The sequence below is a fragment of the Macaca thibetana genome, chromosome 4 (assembly GCF_024542745.1).
Source record: "Macaca thibetana thibetana isolate TM-01 chromosome 4, ASM2454274v1, whole genome shotgun sequence".
Taxonomy (NCBI): Eukaryota; Metazoa; Chordata; class Mammalia; order Primates; family Cercopithecidae; genus Macaca; species Macaca thibetana.
The window spans coordinates 30574504-30596051 of NC_065581.1; the positions used below are offsets into that span (position 1 = coordinate 30574504).

At 45.6% G+C, this 21548-nt stretch overlaps 2 protein-coding genes across 4 annotated transcripts in view; both read left to right on the forward strand.

Annotated features, from left to right (window-relative positions):
* Positions 1-21548, forward strand: part of ABCF1 (ATP binding cassette subfamily F member 1) — a 51313-nt gene that overhangs the window by 17178 nt on the left and 12587 nt on the right. The window contains exon 2 of one of the 2 annotated variants that reach the window (XM_050788383.1): positions 14772-14901. In XM_050788383.1, coding sequence (XP_050644340.1) covers positions 14829-14901 — 73 coding nt within the window. In that variant the 5' untranslated portion in view covers positions 14772-14828. Of the gene's footprint in view, positions 1-14771; positions 14902-21548 lie in introns of those variants that run through there. The other variant, XM_050788382.1, reaches the window with a different exon arrangement.
* Positions 344-6832, forward strand: PRR3 (proline rich 3). 2 transcript variants are annotated; one of them, XM_050788537.1, is made up of 4 exons: positions 344-510; positions 1236-1298; positions 4950-5240; positions 5503-6832. In XM_050788537.1, exons 1-4 carry the CDS (start codon positions 405-407, stop codon positions 5607-5609), a joined length of 567 nt encoding a protein of 188 aa, XP_050644494.1. In that variant the 5' UTR covers positions 344-404; the 3' UTR covers positions 5610-6832. The 2 variants fall into 2 exon arrangements, with proteins under 2 accessions (XP_050644494.1, XP_050644495.1); XM_050788538.1 differs by lacking the exon at positions 1236-1298.

The window sequence follows — 21548 nt, forward strand, 5'->3', positions numbered from 1 at the left end:
TGCAGCTGTTACCATAGTAACCGAGGACCGGATGTGGCGATCTTACGGTGCGACAGTCCTCTTCTCAGGCCTTCTGGCCCGAGAGCCTGTTGACTCTGTGACACACTCTGAGGAGCTGGTTGTGGTGTTTTCCAGCGAGGGAAGAAGAGCGGAATTTTTTCAAAGCATTTATAGAAACGCAGCAAAAGGAAGGTGTGAGGTTGCCGCCATGCCTGGCAGAGACGGAGAGAGGCAGTTTACTCCAGAATGCGGCCGCCACAGATGTTCTCCGCAACCTTCCGGAAGTGGAATGGTGGGAGCTTGGGCATTGCTGCCCACCGACCCCCCGGAAGCGGAAACAGAATCCCCGCGTGCCCCTTCCTCACTACCCTCCAAATCCCGCTGCAGCCATTGCCGCAGCCACGATGCCGAAACGAAAGAAGCAGAATCAGCACCAGCCACCGACACAGCAGCAACCCCCACTGCCCGAGCGGGAAGAGACTGGAGATGAGGAGGATGGGAGTCCCATCGGTGAGGGGTCAGGGAGGGATGTGCACATGCCTGTCAAGCCCGTCCGGGCGAAGGGCTAGGGGCTAATAAGGTGCGAAGGAAGGGGCTCTAACGGAAGGAGGAAGGGCGCACGCGCTGGGTAGGGATGGCAGCAGGGCTGTCCCAAATGGAGCCTTGAACCAGGAGTTCTCTTACTGGAACCGTCAACCTCAATACGGCCCCAAACCTTTCTGGAACGCGGGGGTGGAGAGAGTAAAGAGCTCTTTTGCGCAGCCGCAGAACAGTAGGGGAAAGGGGCAGTAGAGATGTTGCAGATTGCGATGACTGGGTTGACAGTTTGTATCCGGATTTTGATTGAAAAGGTACAGGTGCCGCTTTCTCTAAACTAGTCCTCTGGCCGAGTGAAAGGAGAAGAGAACTGACTGGCCAGCAGTTAAGGTGAGGGATTGGTTTATGTCTGGAGACACTTAGGTTGTTTTGGATAGCGACGGTACGGTGAGGAAAAGAAAAAGTTGTATCTTTTCCTGCATTATCGCCTTTGATTGAATATCTACTTTTTGCAAACCCTGAAACAGCTTTGCAGAAAAAAGAGCAGATAGATGGGGTGAGAACTCCTAAGACTGCTGAAAATATACCTGACTTTACTGGTTGAATTAAGAAATGAGTAATACAAGAAAAACGCCTAAGAACAGAATCATCAGTCCTTTAATCCATTCTGATGACCATATTTTCATGTCTGCTCTTAGGACCACCCAGCCTTCTGGGCCCTCCCCCCATGGCCAATGGAAAACCTGGCGACCCTAAGTCAGGTGAGGAGGAAGGGGCCCTGATCCTTGTATTAGGTCGCGGATAAGACGGCAAGGGAGGGGATAAAACCCAGGAAGGACTTAAAAATCAAAAGGTCAGGGATTCCATCCCTAAATGAATGGAGAGAAGTTGTATATTTGCTGACTGAAAAACTCAATGTTGTAAAAATGTCACTTCTTCCCAAATTGATGTATAGACTTCATGCATTCCAAGTCAGAACACCCATAATGTTTTTGTGGAAATACACAGTATTATAGGGAAATGCAAAATATCAAGGTGAGAGACTGTCAAAACAATCTTGAAGTGGGAGGGCGTACTATGAATATCAAGATTTGTAAGCTGGGCATGGTGGCATATGCCTGTGGTCCCAGCTACTCAGGAGGCTGAGGTAGGAGGATCCTTTGAGCCCAGGAGTTTTTGAGGCCACTTGGGCAACATAGTGAGATCCTGTCTATAAAAACAAGAAGGAAAAAAGACTTACTATAAAGCTACAGTAGTTACAACGATGCGGTTTGGACACAATGATACACATAAGTCAACAGGACTTATGTCCCGAAGAGTCCAATAACAGGCCCATACATGTGTGGACACTTCATTTATGATGAAGATGGAACTGGAAAGTTGGTCTTTTCAATAAATGATATTGGATCCATTGGATATTCATGTTAAAAAATGGAATTTCACCTTGTAGTCATAATCATATTGTATAATGGACTGTAGATCTAAGTATAAAAGGTAAGAGAATAATTATTCTAGAAAGTAAATGTATTTTCTAAGAGTAGCTAAGAGTTCTTAAACAGATAAGAAATGTAGGTATACACACTAACCATAAAGGAAAGATTGATAAATTGAACTCCATTAGAAAATATAAATTTGCGGCCAGGTGCAGTGGCTCACACCTGTAATCCCAGCACTTTGGGAGGCCGAGGCGGGCGAATCACAAGGTCAGGAGTTCAAGACTGGACTGACCAACATAGTGAAACCCCTATCTCTACTAAAAAATACAAAAATTAGCCGGATGTGGTGGTGTGCGCCTGTAATCCCAGCTACTCAGGAGGCTGAGGCAGGAGAATCGCTTGAACCTGGAGGTGGACGTTGCAGTTAGCCGAGATCGCACCACTGCACTCTAGCCTGGGTGACAGAGTGAGACTGTCTCAAAAAAAAAAAAAAAAGAAAGAAAAGAAAATATAAACTTGCCAAATAACGCCATTAAGAAATTAACAGGAAGCTATACAATAGAAGATATTTGCAACAAATATAACCAATAAAGATCCTTTATCTATAATATATAAAGGATTCTTCCAGACAAGCCATTTGAAAAATCGACCAAAAAAAAAAAAAAAAAAGGACACCTTATTAAAATGGAGCTCTAAATGAACTAAAAGTCTAAATCAACAAGTACTCAATATCATTAATCGTCAAGTAAATGCAAGATAAAAATATACCACTTTGAAATTAGAACTCTTGTGTACTGCTGCTGGGATTATAAAATGGTGAAACTACTATATAAAACAATATGAAGAGATTCCTCTTAAGCAATTAAAAATATGTATGTATGACAAAAAAAATTAAAAATAGAACTACCCCAGAACTCCTGCTTCCAGGTATATAGCAAAAAAAAAAAAAATGGAAAGCAGGGTCTTGACATATTTGCAGACTCATGTTCATAGCAGCAGTATTCACAATAACAAAGAGGTGGAAGCAACCCACATGTCCACTGATGGAAGAATAAACAAAATGTGGCGTGTACATACAATGGATTATTATTCAGCCTTAAAAGGAAGAAAATGCTGTCACATACTACAACATGGATGAACTTTGAGGACTTTATGTTCAGTAAAGACATAGTGTATGATTCTGCTTATCTGAGGTGTCTAAAGTCAAATTCAGGGGCCAGGCGTGGTGCTTCACACCTGTAATCCCAGCACACTGGAGGCCAAGGCAGGTGGATCACTTGAGGTCAGGAGTTCGAGAACAGCCTGGCCAAAATGGCGAAACCCCATCTCTACTAAAAATAGAAAAACTAGCTGGGCATGGTGGTGCATACCTGTAATCCCAACTACTCAGGTAGCTCAGGCATGAGAATTGCTTGAACCTGGGAGGCAGAGGTTGCAGTGAGTCGAGATTGCACCACTGCACTCCAGCCTGAATGACAGAGTGAGATTGTCAAAACAAAAAATAAAAATAAAGTCAAATTCAAAGAAACAGTAGAATGGTTGTTACTAGATGCTGGGGGAAGGAAGACAGAAAAGGGGAGTTTTGTTTAATGGGTACAGAGTTTCAGTTTTGCAAGATAAGAAACTTTTGGAGATCGGGCATGGTGGCTTATGCCTGTAATCCCAGCACTTTGGGAGGCCAAGGCAGGTGGATCATGAGATCAGGAATTCGAGACCAGCCTGGCCAACATGATGAAACCCTATCTCTACTAAAAATACAAAAATTAGCCAGGTGTGGTGGTGGGCACCTGTAATCCCAGCTACTCAGGAGGCTGAGGCAGGAGAATCGCTTGAACCCAGAAGCCGGAGGTGGCAGTGAGCCGAGATCGCGCCACTGCACTCCAGCCCAGGCGACAGAGCGAAACTCCATCTCAAAAAACAAACGAACAAAAACTTGGAGATCTGTTTCACAACAATATGAATATACATAACACTACTGAACTGTACACTTAAAAATAGTTAAAATGGTAAATTTTATGTGTTTTTTACCACAATAAAAAGCAAACAAAACGAGGCATGATGACTCATGCCTGTAATCCCAGCACTTTAGGAGACCAAGGTGGGAGGATCACTTGAGCCCAAGAGTTCAAGACCAGCCTGGGCATGTGGCAAGACCCAATCTCTCATTAAATAAATAATAACCAAACAAAATAACCACCACTTTTCACACTCACCAGAACGGCAAAATTTAAAAATCTAACAATTCTAAGTGTTGTCAAGGCTATAGGACAACTACTGGTGGGAGTGCAAATTGCTATAACCACTTTGAAAAAAAATTTGGCATTATATGTGAAACTTGAGCATAACATATACTTTATAACCCAGCAATACCTCTACTATGTATATACTCAACAGAAATGCATACGTATGTGTAACAACATGTATAAAAATGTTTATAGTGGCATTTCTCGTTATAGCCCCAAACTGGATACCACCCACATGTCCATCATCAGTAGAATGGATAAATAAGTTGTTGTGTATGCATGCAATGGGACTACACTGCAACGAAAATGAATGAACTACTGCTACAGGCAACCTGGATGAATCTCACAAACATGATGTTGAGCGAAAGGAGCCAGACATAAAAGAATGCAGACTGTATGATTCCATTTTTGTGAAGTTCAAAAACAGGCAAAAACTAACCTATGGTGTCAGGATAGTGGTTACCTTTGGGGAGGAGGGTGGGTAATGGGAAAAGGGGCACAAGGGGAGGATCTTTTGAGGTGCTAATAAGGCTTTATCTCTTCACCTGGTGGTGGAAACTCAAGTGTGTCTACTTTGTGATAATTGGGTTGTGCACTTAAAACTGGTGTGTCTTTAAAACTGCTGTTCTTCAATAAAAAAAATTTTTTAAATCAGGGCTTATCAGGATTCAGCTGCCCATTGGTCACCTTTCTGTGTCTTTCTTTCTCTCTCTGTCTCTCTCTCTCTCTCCAGCTCTTCACAGAGGTCCTCCAGGATCAAGGGGACCACTGATTCCACCACTGCTGAGTCTCCCACCTCCTCCTTGGGGTAGAGGCCCAATTCGGAGAGGCCTTGGCCCCAGGTCTAGCCCATATGGTCGTGGTTGGTGGGGAGTCAATGTTGAACCTCCTTTTCCGGGGCCAGGTCATGGGGGTCCCACCAGGGGAAGCTTTCACAAAGAACAGAGAAACCCTCGAAGGCTCAAAAGCTGGTCTCTTATCAAGAATACCTGCCCGCCCAAGGATGACCCCCAGGTTATAGAAGGTGAGGTCCATTTTGTTACGCCCATAACTCCCAGAGTGACCTAATTTTCAGAAGATCATTCATGATCTTCTTTGGGCTTTCCTTTTTGCTTTTGAAGCAGAAGTAGACCTGAATGTTATTTCTCCCAGGAGAAAAACTACCATTCCAAAATACCTGGAAATGGTAGGGGGTAGAAAATCAGTTCTCCTTCTGTCTCTGCTTTTCATCATATTTGTTTTCTTTGTTGCTCAAATTTTTAACTTTAATTTTCACTTGTTCACAGACAAATCCGACCGCCCTGTCTGCCGACATTTTGCCAAAAAGGGTCACTGTCGATATGAGGACCTCTGTGCCTTCTACCATCCAGGCGTCAATGGACCTCCTCTGTGAGACTGTGCCTTCCCATCCAGGCTGGAAGGAGCTCTCTGTGACCTAGCGGCCATGTATTTCTCTGTAGCCCTGTAATGGCTACTGTGAGGCTCTTCTAACACCCTCTGTCAGTGACACACCCACCCCATCCACCACCTCCCCAGTTTGGGGTCCAGAGTTGTGTTGCGTCACTGGTGCGCGGTGTATGCGCTTTCTTCTGATCCAGCCTTTAGAGACTTGCCTTTGGGACCCATCTTTGCTCCCTTAAGTTGCCTCCTGGATCTTCTTTCCCATCATCAAATGACTGCTGAACAGGAAACCTCTTTGGTGCTGTTTCTTGTGCATCTGTCCACCTGTTCCCCAGTACTGCCCTCAATTCCTGAGAGCCCTGGAGCGGTTTCCTACCATTCCCTTCTTTTAGCTGCTTGTTTTAAGTCCTTTTTATGTGACATTCCCTACCCCCAATGTTGTCAGCTGCTTATGAAACTCAGCCAGGTTGTCTAACCTGGGGTCAAGTTTGGGTGACTGGTGCAGAGTTACTTCCTAAAAGGCCACTCTCCCTGCTTTTGGATTTCGTAGTTTCTCTGTCAGTAGCATGATCCCCACCGCCGTGGTCTATGATCACCGTGCTTTGTGAAACTGTGCATCCCCTTGTAGCCTCTCTCAGTGTCTGTGGCATTTTTGTGACTTCCCAGCACTAGAATAAGTTTTCCTGCCGAAACGAGTGAGGCGCTTGACGCCCTCTGGACTTTCCCACTTCCCAACATGGAAGAATTGTGAACTTTCCATCAGACTGCCTCCCTGGCCCTCCCCATTCTTCTCCTGTTGGTTACTCTGGGTCTGACACAGGCCCATGAGATGTCTTATAAAGCCTCCAATGGCTTTATCCTACCTAGATCCCTTCCAGCCCATTTTACTTAGACTATGTCATTGTGAGACCACCAGTCCTTTCATTTGAATTCTGTGAATCTCCACCTTGCCTATCTTTGGGTGGAACCTGGACAGTACTGTCGCCTTCTTCCAACCCTCTTCCCCTACATCCCTGGCACTGGTTGTTTTCTGTGAAAACAGCAGTGAACAGGTTCAGTTTTGAACTGGCCCTGAGGAAACAGGTCAGGAGTTGTATTGGCAAGAGGGAGGGATGAGAGTTGTTGGAGAACTGAGAATGAGGTGTTTTTTTTTTTTTTTTTTAAACATTTTTTTATATTAGTAATAAATGCAGTGGAAACCAGCATTTTCTTTAATCCCTGTGTTCTAGTCATCTCTGGAGGTACAGATGAAGCTGTTCTCACCTGGTGGAGTCAGCTCATTCTTTAGTTCATACACACTAGTGATGGGGAATGACAAAGCTTAAGGTTCTTCCAGGCTGAAAAAACCAATGGAGGTTCCATTGGCCTGTAGGCATCAACCAGACCAAGCTGCCTTATGTTCAAGGGCAAAGTTTTGTAAGAAAAAGGAAAGGCCAGGTGTCTGTGGAGTTATTTTTAAATATTTTACTTGGCAGAGTTTGTGTTTATGGAGTGGTAATGATGAAGGAGTCTTTCAGCAGCAATTTGCAGAGTGCCTGTGGGCCAGGCAATATACTAAGCACTAGAGATAACTGACAGCCAAAGCCAATGGATTTAAAATGTACAAGGAAGACAGGTTTCTCATAACCACAAATAGCATGTAAAGTTAAACCTGCCAGAAGTGCTGGGAAGAAGACAGGGTGAAACGGAGTTGTGTAATAAAGGGAGTCGGGGAAGGAGATGCAACTGAGACAAGCTCCGAAGGATAAACAGGAGGTGGGGTGGGAAAGGGGAGTCAAGGCAAAGGTCTTAGCTAAAAGACCTAGGAGAAAAGGAGCTAAGAAACCTAGGGACAGTGGGAGATGATGCAGAAGAAAGAGGAGTTAGACCACTCAGGGCCTTGGAGAACATGAGGATTTGGCTCTTTTCTTAGAACAGAAGCCTTTGAAGAATTTTAGACGGGAGTATCATGGCTTAGGCTGGCTTTTCAAAAAAATCAGCTTGTATGAAGAGGGCCCACCTTGGACCTGAAGTTAGTTAGAAAGCTACTGGCTACTTCAGTAGTACAAGTGAGCCATGATGATGACATAGACTTGGGTAGGAGAGTTGGAGAAAAGTAGACATTTGAAAATTACAGGTCAAAACAAAAGTATCAGATTTCTCCAGGTAGTTCTGGCTTATGTAACTGCCATTTAAAAAGAAGTCTTAAGATAGAAGTTTATTTCTCTCACAGGTCAAGAGGTAGACAATCAACAATCCAAGATATGTGACAATGCCACCATTACAAGGTCCCTGAGTATTCAGAACCTCAACCCCCAACTGTTAGATTCACAACCACAAACTTCTATTCACAGTCCAAAGTGAAGCTTTGGCTTCCTCATCCATGTTCAAAGCCTCAGGATGGAGGAAGAGCCAAGAACACCAGTTGTCTGGGAAGAAACTTCCTTTTTTTTTTTTTTTTTTTTTTTTTTTTTTTTTGAGACAGAGTCTCCTGTCGCCCAGCCTGGAGTGCAGTGGCACAATCTCAGCTCACTGCAAGCTCCGCCTCCCAGGTTCACGCTATTCTGCCTCAGCCTCCTGAGTAGCTGGGACTACAGGTGCCCGCCACCATGCTCGGCTAATTTTTTGTGTTTTTAGTAGATACGGGGTTTCACCATGTTAGCCAGGATGGTCTCTATCTCCTGACCTTGTGATCTGCCCACCTCGGCCTCCCAAAGTGCTAGGATTACAGGTATAAGCCACTGCGTCCAGCCAGAAGAAACTTCTTAAAAGTTAACTTACAGCTCCTCAACTTATGGGCAAGCATTTAAGCTGAGTTTATTAATTCTACAGAGGTTATCTCCCTAAAAGAGGGTTAGGAATGACAGGGTTAGGGTTTGTGTTTGGTGATTTCAAAAGAAGCAGAAAAGGCCGGGTGTGGTGGCTCAAGCCTGTAATCCCAGCACTTTGGGATTGGGCGGATCACAAGGTCAGGAGATCGAGACCATCCTGGCTAACCTGGTGAAACCCCATCTCTACTCAAAAATACAAAAAAACTAGCCGGGCGAGGTGGCGGGCGCCTGTAGTCCCAGCTACTCGGGAGGCTGAGGCAGGAGAATGGCGCAAACCCGGGAGGTGGAGCTTGCAGTGAGCTGAGATCCGGCCATTGCACGCCAGCCTGGGTGACAGAGCAAGACGCTGTCTCAAAAAAAAAAAGCAGAAAATTGTTCTATGACTACTTCTTAATCTTACCTAGAAGGAGGGAGAAATGAAATATGACTAAAGCTGTAAGGTAAAAAAGCCAATACATTTTAGCTGACAGGGAACTGTTTGGTGTTTTTGTGCTTAGACAAGATTTTGAAGTTTGTCTAACTTCATCACAAACACAGAATGACCTTGTTTGACACTGATTTTCTGTGAGATAGTTTATGTTCAACAAGAGTACCAGGGCCTAACTATGGGCAACAGGCCAGCTCCCAGCAACACCAAAGCCTGCTAGTTATTGTCAGGCCAATTCCCAATTCTCAGGGACTGTTTTTCTTAAAAGTAAACAAACATATAATTACAGGTTGAGATGAATCATATGAAGGAAATAAATGGGGTACTGAATAGAAACAGTAGTTGGGGAGCTACTCAAGACATGGTGGCTGGGCGCAGTGGCTTATGCCTGTAATCCCAGCACTCTGGGAGGCTGAGGCGGGTAGATCACCTGAGGTCAGGAGTTTGAGACCAGCCTGGCCAACAAGGTGAAATCCTGTCTCTACTAAAATACAACAATTAGCTAGGCATGGTGATGGTCTATAATCTCAGCTACTTGGGAGGCTGAGGCAGGAGAATGACTTCAACCCAGGAAGCAGAGGTTGCAGTTAGCCGAGATCGCACCATTGCACTCCACCCTGGGTGACAGAGGGAGACTCCATCTCCAAAAAAAAAAAAGAAGACATGGTGGCTAGGATAGACCTCTCTGAGGAATCTGTAGATGAAGGGCCCAGAACGTAGCCTTGAGGAACTCTGACATTGAATGGCTAAGTGAAGAAGGACAAGGATAAGCCAGACAAGGAGACTAAGGAGAGATGACAGAGAGGCAGGGAGAGATCTTAGAGTATGGCATCACCTGGCTGCTTGCTCAGTGCCAGGTACCCTGCTAAGCTCTTTATAGACATTGTCTTACTTAAGCTTCATATACTTACTTTTTTTTTTTTGGCGGGGGCGGGTCGTTCAAGCGATTCTCCTGCCTCAGCCTCCCAAATAGCTGGAATTACAGTGCCCACCACCACACCCAGCTAATTTTTTGTATTTTAGTAGAGATGGGGTTTCACCATATTGGCCAGGCTGGTCTCGAACTCCTGACCTTAGATGATCTACCTGCTTCGGCCTCCCAAAGTGCTGGGATTATAGGCATGAGCCACTGTACCTGGCCAAGCTTTGCATACTTTCAATGAACACTTTAGTGCCTAGTGTAGAGCAAGCACTGTTTTAGGAGCTGGAGAGACATCAATAAAAAGGACAAAATCCTTGCCCATATGGAGCTTACATATTGCTTTGAGGGTGACAGACAATATACATAGGTAGTATAATTTTAAGTAATAGTAAGTGCTCCAAATGAAAATAAAATGAAAAAAGAGGTTAGAGAGTGACAGGGGGAAGAGAACAGGTAGATACAAAGAGAGAGCTGCTTTGAGGAGGTAACACAGAGAGAGAAAATTAAACGAGGGAACAAACCATATGAACACACGGGGAAAGTGCATTCCAGACACAGGGAACAGCAAAGGCAAAGGCCTTGATGCAGGAATGACTTTGGGGTGTTTGAAGTAAAAACAGAAGGCCAGGCCAGACGTGGTGGCTCATGCCTGCAATCCCAGCACTTTGGGAGGCTGAGGCAGGAGCACTACTTGAGCCCAGAAGTTCGAGACCAGTCTGGGCAACATGGTGAGACCCTGTCTCTGCAAAAATGTTTAAAAAGTACCCAGGCCTGGTGTCATGTGCCTGTAGTCCTAGCTAGTTGGAGGCTGAGGTGGGAAGATCCTTTGAGGCTGCAGTGAGCTATGATTATACCACTACACTCCAGCTTGAATGACAGACCAAGATCCCGGCTCAAAAAAAAAAAAAAGCCCAGTGTGGCTAGACTGTGGGAGATGGGATCAAGATGTTTAACAGAGGGCATATTGTACAGAGCCCCATAAGCTATGGTAAAGCATTTGGATTTTATTCTGGATTTTATGCTTTTTTTTTTAATACTTTTATACTTTGAACAAATGGATTTTTTTTTTTTTTTTTGAGACGGAGTCTCACTGTGTCACCCAGGCTGGAGTGCAGTGGTGTGATCTTGGCTCACTGCAACCTCCACCTCCCAGGTTCCAGTGATTCTCCTGCCTCAGCCTCCCAAGTAGCTGGGACTGCAGGCACCCACCACCACGCCTGGCTAATTTTTGTATTTTTAGTAGAGACAGGGTTTCACCATGTTGACCAGCCTGGTCTCGAACTCCTGACCTTTTGATCTGCCCGCCTCAGCCTCCCAAAGTGCTGGGATTACAGGCGTGAGTCACTGTGATCGGCCCATGGATTTACATATAAAAACTACCTCCGACTGTAGATGTGAAGGATAGACTAGAGAATGAGAATGACAGCAGGCAGACCAGTTAGGAGGCCAGTGCAGTGGTCCAGGGAGAAGAGACGACGGCTTGGTCAGGGTAGAGGTGGAGAGAAGTGGTCAAATTTGGGTTATGTTTTAGTCTCAGTTGATGGCAATTACAACTTTCTAGTTAACTCAAGCCAGAAACATTGGAGTCATCCTTAATTCTATTTGTCAAACATGACCTCCAATCCATTAACAAAACTTGTTGGCTCTTTTCCAAAATATATTAGAAACCAGCCCTTTCACACCTCCACTGCTGTCACTCTAGTCTGAGTCACCATCACCTCCTAATAGATCTCCCTGCTTCTGTCATTTCTGCCCATTCTCTGCTGCTCGCCCCCTCCCGCCCCCCGCCCAGGTTATTCTCAGCACAGTCTCCAGAGTCATCCTTTTTATTTATTTATTTTTTAACAACTTAAAAAATTTTATAGGCTGGGCACGGTGGCTCACGCCTCTAATCCCAACACTTTGGGAGGCCAAGGCAGGTGGATCACGAGGTCAGGAGTCCGAGACCAGCCTGACAAACATGGTGAAACCCCGTCTCTACTAAAAATACAAAAATTAGCCAGGCGTGGTGGTGCACACTTGTAATTCCAGCTACTCAGGAGACTGAGGCAGGAGAATTGCTTGAACCCAGGAGGCAGAGGTTGCAGTGGGTCGAAATCACGCCACTGCACTCCAGCCTGGGCGACAGAGCAAGACTCCGTCTCAAAAAGTAAAATAAATATTAAAAAATTGTATTATATACAGACCAGGGGTCTCACTATGTTGCCTAGGTTGGTCACAAACCCCTGGGCTCAGGCAATTCTCCCGCCTCAGCCTCCCAAAGTACTGGCATTACAGGTGTGAGCCACTGCACCTGGCCAGGTCATCCTTTTATTTATTTTATATATTTTTATTTTTATTTTTTTTGAGACGGAGTCTCCCTCTGTCGCCCAGGCTGGAGTGTAGTGGCGCGATCTCAGCTCACTGCAAGCTCTGCCTCCCGGGTTCACACCAATCTCCTGCCTCAGCCTCCCCAGTAGCTGGGACTACAGGCACCCGCCACCACGCCCGGCTAAATTTTTTGTATTTTTAGTAGAGACGGGGTTTCACCATGTTAGCCAGGATGATCTCGATCTCCTGAACTCGTGATCCGCCTGCCTCAGCCTCCCAAAGTGCTGGGAGTACAGGCATGAGCCACTGCACCTGGCCCAGGTCATCCTTTTAAAATGTAGGTTGGATCACATCACTGTGCTTAGAAGTCTGCAGTGACTTCCATTTAAATCAACAGAAGAAGCCAAAATCTTTAAGATAAGCTAAAAGACCTTTCCCAATCCAGACCCTGCTTTACTTCTCTTTTCACCTTTCCCACAACTCTGGCTCACTCATGCCACCCCAGCCCCACTTGCCTCCTTCCTGTTTGTTTCCCATGTATGTCAGAACACTCCTGCCATAGGGCTTTATTCCAGCTGTTTCTTATGCTAGATAAAGGCCCATCTCCTGGAAATCCATGTGGCCAAAACTAATCTTCTTCAATGATTTGCTTGAATTTCACTTTACTGAGGCCTCATTTAGTACTAAAATCTGTCCTTTTTATACTTTTAAACTTGATCTATATTTTCTTTTATCTATAGTATCATCTCCCTTGCTAGAAATGTAATCAGAGATCTTTATTTTATTCAGTAGTATCCCAAGAGCATAGAAGAGTGCCTGGCACATACTATACACTCAATAAATATATTTGTTGAACAGATGAATGAAAAAATGAGGCAGACTTAGCTTGCTGATGGATTGATTGGGGAGGAGGAATGGAGAAAGAGGACGACCTTTCAGTTTTGGCCCAAATAACTGAATGACATGTGGTGCAATTTCTGGATGGGGAAGCCTGGAAGAGACAGGCTTTAGGGGTAAGAACAAGAGCTCCATTTTGTACGTATTAGAGAGAGTTATTAAAGATCTCAGAGAAGATGTCCCATAAGCAGTTGAATTCATGAGCCTGGAGCTCAGGGCAGAAGTTAGGGGCCAGCAAGAGAAGTTTGGGAATCTTCATTGGTTATAGACGGTATTTAAAGTCAGGAGGTAATAGGTGATAAGTCTAGATTAAGGAGAGGGTCAAAGATTGAGCCCTGAGGCACTTCAACATTTAAACTTCAGGAGAAGCCCATTAGATACAAAGGAAACCTGTAGAGAGTAGTGTCCCTGAAGAAAACAAAGGAAGGAGGGAGGGAGTGACCAAGTGTATCAGATGTTGTTGGGAGAGTGAGTAGGATGGCCCCAGATTTGTTGACTTTGGCAAGTGTGAATTCAGACAATGGTGGCAACAAAAGCATGATTGTAGTGATTTGAGAGCTGACAGAACTACAGGGGCACCTTACTCAAGCTCCCGTATTAAGTGGTAGAGTGAGAAGTGAACCAAAGTCTTAGGCCGGGGGCGGTGGCTCAAGCCTGTAATCCCAGCACTTTGGGAGGCCGAGACGGGCGGATCACGAGGTCAGGAGATCGAGACCATCTTGGCTAACACGGTGAAACCCCGTCTCTACTAAAAAATACAAAAAAAAACTAGCCGGGTGAGGTGGCGGGTGCCTGTAGTCCCAGCTACTCGGGAGGCTGAGGCAGGAGAATGGCTAAACCCGGGAGGTGGAGCTTGCAGTGAGCTGAGATCCGGCCACTGCACTCCAGCCTGGGCGACAGAGCGAGACTCCGTCTCAAAAAAAAAAAAAAAAAAAAAAAAAAAAAAAGAAGTGAACCAAAGTCTTGATTGTGGTGATAGTTTACTGGGTTTATGCATGTCAAAACTTATTTAAATGTATACTTTGAAGTTTATTTTGGGTACCATTTTATTTTGTGTACAGTTTATTGTATGTCAATTATATCTCAGTAAAGCTGTTACCAGAAAAAAAAGAAAAAAAAAATGAACCGAAGCTCCACTGCACCATGACTTCTGCATGTTGGGCTCCAGTTCCCTGTTTACAATTGTACACTTCGGGATTTTGTGACACATTTCAACACTGGACCGATCAGACCTCTCCCTTAGTCATTGGACTGCGCTGTCTTTTCTGCCCGTGACCCAGTCTCGCGCCCCATGACCCTCTCCTAAAACACGCGCAGTCTCCTCTCTCTTTCCCTTCCTCTCTTGTCTCTTCCTTGCCTACCAGCCTCACCTGATGGGCTCGTGTTCTCTCCGTCCCCGATCCACTCGGGCTCCGGCGGCTGCTGCTTGGGCGCCTTTGGCATCGCGGTGGCAGTTAGAGCTAGAAACGAGAGTTACAGATAGAAACTAGAATATGCTTAAAAAAAAAAAAAGTATGCCTCAACTCCTTCATACTAGTAGGAAATTATTATGGTCATTCCTGGAGTCTCGCGGCGTCGGGAGGTCACGGCGTCAGGCTTCCCAGACCGTCGTAAACGCCATGTGGACGCGACTAGAGTAGGCGGACGCCGGCCCCGCCCCGTCATTGCAGGCCACGCCTCCACTGTACCAGGGCCACGCCCCCGAGATGACGGCGAAGCTCGCACGTGCGCAGCCCGGGGTGGGGTTGGCCGCGGCTGCCTGGAGAACCAGCCCCATCGGGGTTCCCCGCCGCCGGAAGCGGAAATAGCACTGGGCGCCGCCACACAGCTGTAACTGCCACCGCGATGCCGAAGGCGCCCAAGCAGCAGCCGCCGGAGCCCGAGTGGATCGGGGACGGAGAGAGCACGAGCCCATCAGGTGAGGCTGGTAGGCAAGGAAGAAACAAGAGCAGAGAGGGAAGAGAGAGGAGACTGCGCGTGTTTTAGGAGAGGGTCATGGGGCGCGAGACTGACCGGGCCCGTGCGGAGGTTACTGCGCATGCGTGCCGTGGGCCCAGGAGGAGTTTGCCGGGCAGGAGTGGGTTTGGAATCGGGGTTAAAGGAAAGAGATCCAGATGTCGCACGTGACCTAAGTGAGACTGGGCAAGAGAAAAGAAAGAGCATATGGCACCGAGGGAGAGTTGGGGAGAAATGGGAAAACCTTGCTTAAAGAATTTGGACATCCGCCCACCACACACTGTATTCCACCAGGAATATATGAGCTCTGCCTCGACCTCCTCTTCCCCCTGCGCGCGCACACACACACTTTGGGAGCCTGTGATCCCACTTGTTTCTCAAGAGAGGGTGACTCCTTCATAGTTTCTTTCTTTCTTTTTTTTTTTTTTTTTTTTTTTGAGACGGAGTCTCGCTCTGTGGCCCAGGCTGGGGTGCAGTGGCCGGATCTCAGCTCACTGCAAGCTCTGCCTCCCGGGTTCACGCCGTTCTCCTGCCTCAGCCTCCCGAGTAGCTGGGACTACAGGCGCCCGCCACCTCGCCCGGCTAGTTTTTTGTATTTTTTAGTAGAGACGGGGTTTCACCATGTTAGCCAGGATGGTCTCGATCTCCTGACCTCGTGATCCACCCGTTTCAGCCTCCCAAAGTGCTGGGATTACAGGCTTGAGCCACCGCGCCCGGCCCATAGTTTCTTTCTTAAGACACCTCTCTCACTCAAGTGGAGCAAGAGTGTAGATTTTTGATGTTGGAATGAGGGTTAAGGTTTACTTAAAAGCAGTGAAAGTTTGTTAAGCGCCTGTTTGTAATTAAGCACTGTATATACTGTGCTTTGAGAGAGGAAGGAAAAAAACATTAAGATATCCTCCCAGGGTTGAAGTCACTTTTAAGGGGGAGATAAATGGACACAACTAACTACAGTAGGTACACAGTAGCTAATTTTAGAAGCACTTATTGGATGTCTGCTGTATACCAGGTACTGTGTTGGAGGAATTGGGAATGTAGAGATAAAAGATAAGAATTTCCTTCAAGGGACAACCCAATATAGTGAAGGGTGAGAGCATTAACCAGACAGACAGTGGTTGTCAGAGTATGATGAACATGCTTAAGAATGCTATGGGACTGAAGAGAGGTGGAGCATCTACTCAGACAGGTAAGGGAGTGTCAGCGAAGCCTCCCAAGAATATGTAATAGCTGAGTACTTTTTTTTGACGCACAGTCTAGATCCATCACCCAGGCTGGAGTTCAATGGCATGAACATGGCTCACTGCAGCCACTACCTCCTGGGTTTAAGGGATCTTCCTGCGTCAGTCTCCCAAGTAGGTGAGACTACTGGCATGTACCACCACACCTTATTTTTAAATTTTTTGTAAACACAAGGTCTGGCTATGTTGCCCAGGCTGGTCTCAAACTCCTGGGCTCAAGTGATTCTCCTGCCTCGACCTCCAAAAGTGCTGGGATTACAGGCATGAGCCACTGCACCTGCTCCCCAGAGTTTATTCATGAAAGATCGTCGTGAATTAGTAAGGGGAAGCGCATTCCTAGCCAAGGAAGTTTGTGGAAAGGTAGAGATGTAGGCAAGCCTGACTGGTCCCACTAGAGCCTGGTAACTAGTGTGATGAAGTCATAAAGATGATCAGGAGACAGATAATGAAAGGCTTTAGATGCCATCCCGAGGAGTTTAATCCTAAAGACATTAAGAAGGAAGGCCCATTGAATTGCATAAGGAGTGATTATGATCAGTTCACCCTATAGCACTGAGCAATGGAGAATGGCCTTGAATTGGTCAAGATGGAGGCAGGGAGACCATTTAGGGGGCTCTGGCCATGATCTAGGTGAGAAGTGGTAAGGGGATAAGCCAAGCTCTGAAGAATAAAGAGTTACTAAGGAGGTGGCATTGATCGGAACTGAGAACTGATGAAATTAAGGGAGGAGAATTAAGGATGACACTTAAGTAACCCAGTGACTGGTAGACTGTTAACTGAAAGCAATAATGGGCAGGAGAGTAAGAAGTGAAAAGAGATAAGATCAACTTTTGAATGCTGAGTTGGGTATTTCTGAGGAATTTCTAAAAGGAAATGGCAAGAAGAGAGTTTGTTTAGTCACTGTGGAGAGACAACTAGACTAGGAGTAAAGACACAGGCAAGTATAGTTGAAGTGCTGGATGTGGAAGTCTCCTAGAGAGTGTTTGCAGATTGAACAGAAAAGAAGGTGAAAGGTGGGAACCCTAAAGAACTTCAGCAATTGCAAGAAGCAGGTAAGGAAGGAGGCTGAAGAGATGAGACTGAGAAAGGCAAACAGCCAGCGAAACTGGAGGCAAACCAGGAGTGGGCAAGATCCCGGAAGTTAAATAATGATAGAAAAGAATTAAAAAAGGTGTGGAGGTAGGCAGCATGGAACGCTGCAGAGAAGTCAGGCAAAATAAGAACCGAAAAATACTTTGCGGTTTGAGGAGCTAAGGGATCAGTGGCAACTCTGGCAGAAGTAGTGTTCATTCGGAGATGATACCAGATTGCAGTATGTTTCAAAAGGTATGGGAGGAGAGAAAGTGAAGTTCGTGTGAATTATAATTTTGAGACCCAATGAGGACAAGAATACAAAACAGTAACGGGAGAGAGGGGTATAAGGGTAAGGAAGGCTTTCTTTTTTGCTTTGAAGGAGCAGCTTAAATGATACACGAAAGGAAAGAAGACACAGTATATCTCTAGCCACACTTAACTTTTTCAGTTCCTTGGGGATTATACTTTCTCACAATGAACCTGTTCAGAGGCTCTTCCTGTCCCTATGATCAGGTGGATAAGAGTGATTAAAGTACAAAAGATTTTTTTGGTTTTGGTGGGTTTTTTTTTTTTTTTTTTTTTTTTTTTTTTTTTTTTTTTTTTTTTTTTGTGACGGAGCCTCACTGTCAGCAGGCTGGAGTGCAGTGGCGCGATCTCAGCTCACTGCAGCCTCAATGGCAGGTTCAAGCCGTCCTACGTAGCTAGGACTACAGGCACACACTGCCGTGCCGGGCTAATTTTTTGTTTGTTTTTGTTTTTTGTTTTCTGTAGAGATGAGTTCTTGCTATGTTGCCCAGGCTAATCTTGAACCTCTGGCCTCAACCTTGGTCCCCAAAATGTTGGGATTACAGGCATGAGCCACTGCGCCTGGCCAGATTTAAAGGAAGGAGAGATGGTATGGCTGTGTTAGTCCTTGGGGAGAAATTCATGTCTGGGATGAGTCAGTCCTCTGTGTTGATAAGGTGAGCTGATCGTGTTTTTCCTTCTTAGGTACTTCAGTGGATCCTTCCTCCTAATGTCTTTAGGATTAAACTCCTTGGAATAGCATATAAAGCCTTTTATTAATCCCACACAACTTTTCAACTCTCACATTAGTCACCCAATACTGGGCTCAGATGTTTTTTTCTTTGATTTTTTTGTTTGTTTGTTTCTTTTTTGTGGTTTGGTTTTTGGGGAAGAGGAGGGTCCCAAATTTTGAAATGTGTTCTGGATGGAGGATGCAGATTAAGCAGACGGACATAAGCATGCCTGGGACTTCATAAAGGATCAGAAAGAAGCCAGTATGGAGACCATAGGTGTGGGTCAGGAAACAGAAAAGATAGGGTAGGGCCCTTTTAGTCTGTGAAGCCTTTAACTATTGGGATTGTCTCTCACTACCTCCAGTTTTTTGGAAAAGTAGATGCACCATAAAACTTTCCTGAATAAATGATTACTTTGGAATACATGAAATTCTGGTTTGAGAATATTTTAATGTAGTAGATGGCGGATACCATTGACTTTTTTTTTTTTTATACTTTAAGTTCTAGGGAACATGTGCACAACGTGCAGGTTTGTTACATATGTATACATGTGCCATGTTGGTGTGCTGCACCCATTAACTCGTCATTTACATTAGGTATATCTCCTAATGCTATCCCTCCCCCCTCCCCACAGACTTTTTTTTTTGAGACAGAGTCTCGCTCTGTCACCCAGGCTGGAGTACAGTGGTGCGATCTTGGCTCACTGCAACTTCCACCTCCTGGGTTCAAGCGATTCTCCTGCCTTAGCCTCCCAAGTAGCTGGGACTACAGGTGTGCTCTACCACGCCCAACTAATTTTTGTATTTTTAGTAGAGATGGGATTTCACCATGTTGGCCAAGCTGGTCTCAATCTCCTGACCTCATGATCCACCTGCCTTGGCCTCCCAATGTGCTGAGATTACAGGCGTGAGCCACCACACCGGGCTAATTTTTTTTTTTTTAACGTTAAATACTGAAATGCTTATGGGTAGAATTAGATAGCAGTGGATGGAAGGGATGTTTTGGAAGGGAAGATAATAAATAGGCCTAAGCCTGAAGGGAAATCATGAGGTTGCTGGCTGCTCCAGTAGGGGAGGGAGTTGGACATGGTCCTCCACCTTCAGGGAAACAAGGATGGACGGAGGGGTAGAGCTAGAATCTGTTGAATCAGTTTTGGCTTTCCTGGGAACACAGGCTAAACAGTCTCTCAGGTTACTCTCTAGAATGAAAGCACACAGGTTAATATGACACAATGTGATTTGTGCTATAATATTCAAGCAGAACAAGTAAGGCATAGACCCAGGTGTTCATTTGCTTACCAGATAACTCTATTTACATGGCCTGTAGGTTTTACAAACAACATGTCCCCCTAGCCAGGCACAGTGGCTCAGACCTGCAAGTCCAACAGTTTGGGAGGCTGAGGCAGGAGGATTGCTTGATGCCAGAGGTTCGGGATTAGCCTGGGCAACATAATGAGACCTCCTCTCTAAAATATATATATACTTTTTAATTAACCAGGCATAGTGATGCTTGCTTGTAGTCCTAGCTACTCAGGAGGCTAAAGCGAGAGGATCACCTGAGCCTAGGAATTTAAGGTTACAGTAAGTTATGATCATGCCACTGCATTCCAGCCTGGGTGACAGAGCAAGACCCTGTCTCTTATAAAAAAAAAAAAAAAAAAAAAAAAAAAAGGAGGGTGTGGTGTGTGTGTTGTATACATGTGTATGTATACATACGTATCTCCCAAATTGAATTTATAATATCTTCTTCCTTCCTATAAGATCTTCTCTTCCACTGCCTCCTTAATTAATAAATGGTACCACTTAGCCCAGCTAATTTTGCCGGCTAAAAACAAAGGAGTCATCTCTGAGTGCTTTTTTTCTTTTTTTTTGAGACGGAGTCTTGCTCTGTCACCCAGGCTGTAGTGCGATAGTGCAGTCTCAGCTCACTGCAACCTCCGCCTCCTGGGTTCAAGCAATTCTCCTGTCCCAGCCTCCCGAGTAGCTGGGATTACAGGCGCCCGCCACTATGCCCAGTTAATTTTTTGTGTTTTTAGTAAAGACTGGGTTTCACCATGTTCACCAGGCTAGTCTTGAACTCCTGACCTCTAGTGATCCGCCTGCCTCGGCCTCACAAAGCACTGGGATTACAGGCGTGAGCCATCACACCCAGCTGGGTGCTCTTTATTCCCCACCTCTAGCCCCATCCTGTGAATTCTTCTTTCCCCTTGTCACCACCACCCAGACTGCTCTGACAGCCTCCCCAACAGATTTCCCACTATGCTTATTCCCTCCCATTCTTGCTCTACTCTGAAGCCAAAGTGAAACTTTAAAAGTGTGAAAGCGATCATACCAATAAAATCCCCAATCCTTAACCTTACTACAGGGCCCTCACTCCAGCCTTCCCTTGCACCATTCTCCCCTCAGTCTGTAAGCTTAGCCATACCAAACCTTTCCCTGTCTCTCAGTGTGTGTGCTTTCTCACAGCTGGGCCTGCGCACAGCACTGGAATTGCACCATGTCTCTGACGAACTTCTCATACTCCTCATTACTTCAGTTATTAGCTTAAATGTCATCTTTTTAGAGAGGCCGCCACCAGAGATGAAGCCAGCCTCTCCTCAACCACCAAGTAGGCTTTACCTTTTCTTTTGGAACCTTCAGTACACCTGGAATTACCTATTTAAAAATCTCTCTTCCTGGCCGGGCGCGGTGGCTCAAGCCTGTAATCCCAGCACTTTGGGAGGCCGAGACGGGCGGATCACGAGGTCAGGAGATCGAGACCATCCTGGCTAACACGGTGAAACCCCGTCTCTACTAAAAATATAAAAAAATAAGCCGAGCGAGGTGGCGGGCGCCTGTAGTCCCAGCTACACGGGAGGCTGAGGCAGGAGAATGGCGGGAACCCGGGAGGCGGAGCTTGCAGTGAGCTGAGATCCGGCCACAGCACTCCAGCCTGGGCGACAGAGCGAGACTCAGTCTCAAAAAAAAAAAAAAAAAAAAAAAATCTCTCTTCCTATAGCCTGTAAGCTCCAGAGGAGACCACGGTTGTCTTGTTCATTGTTATAATCCCCTATGCTAGCACAGTATCTGACATGTGGTAGCTGTGTAGTGAATAAATACTTATTGGATGAATGAATAGAGATGGGAATGATTATTTCTGCTGGAGTTGTGAGACAGTAAAAATATTTAGGGAGTGATAGTTAAGCTAGAAAAATAATAAAATAGGATGGAAGCTACAGAGATCTTGCAGGGGAGATCAGACTGCATTGGAATTTGTAGATAAGCATTCACGATCTCTGC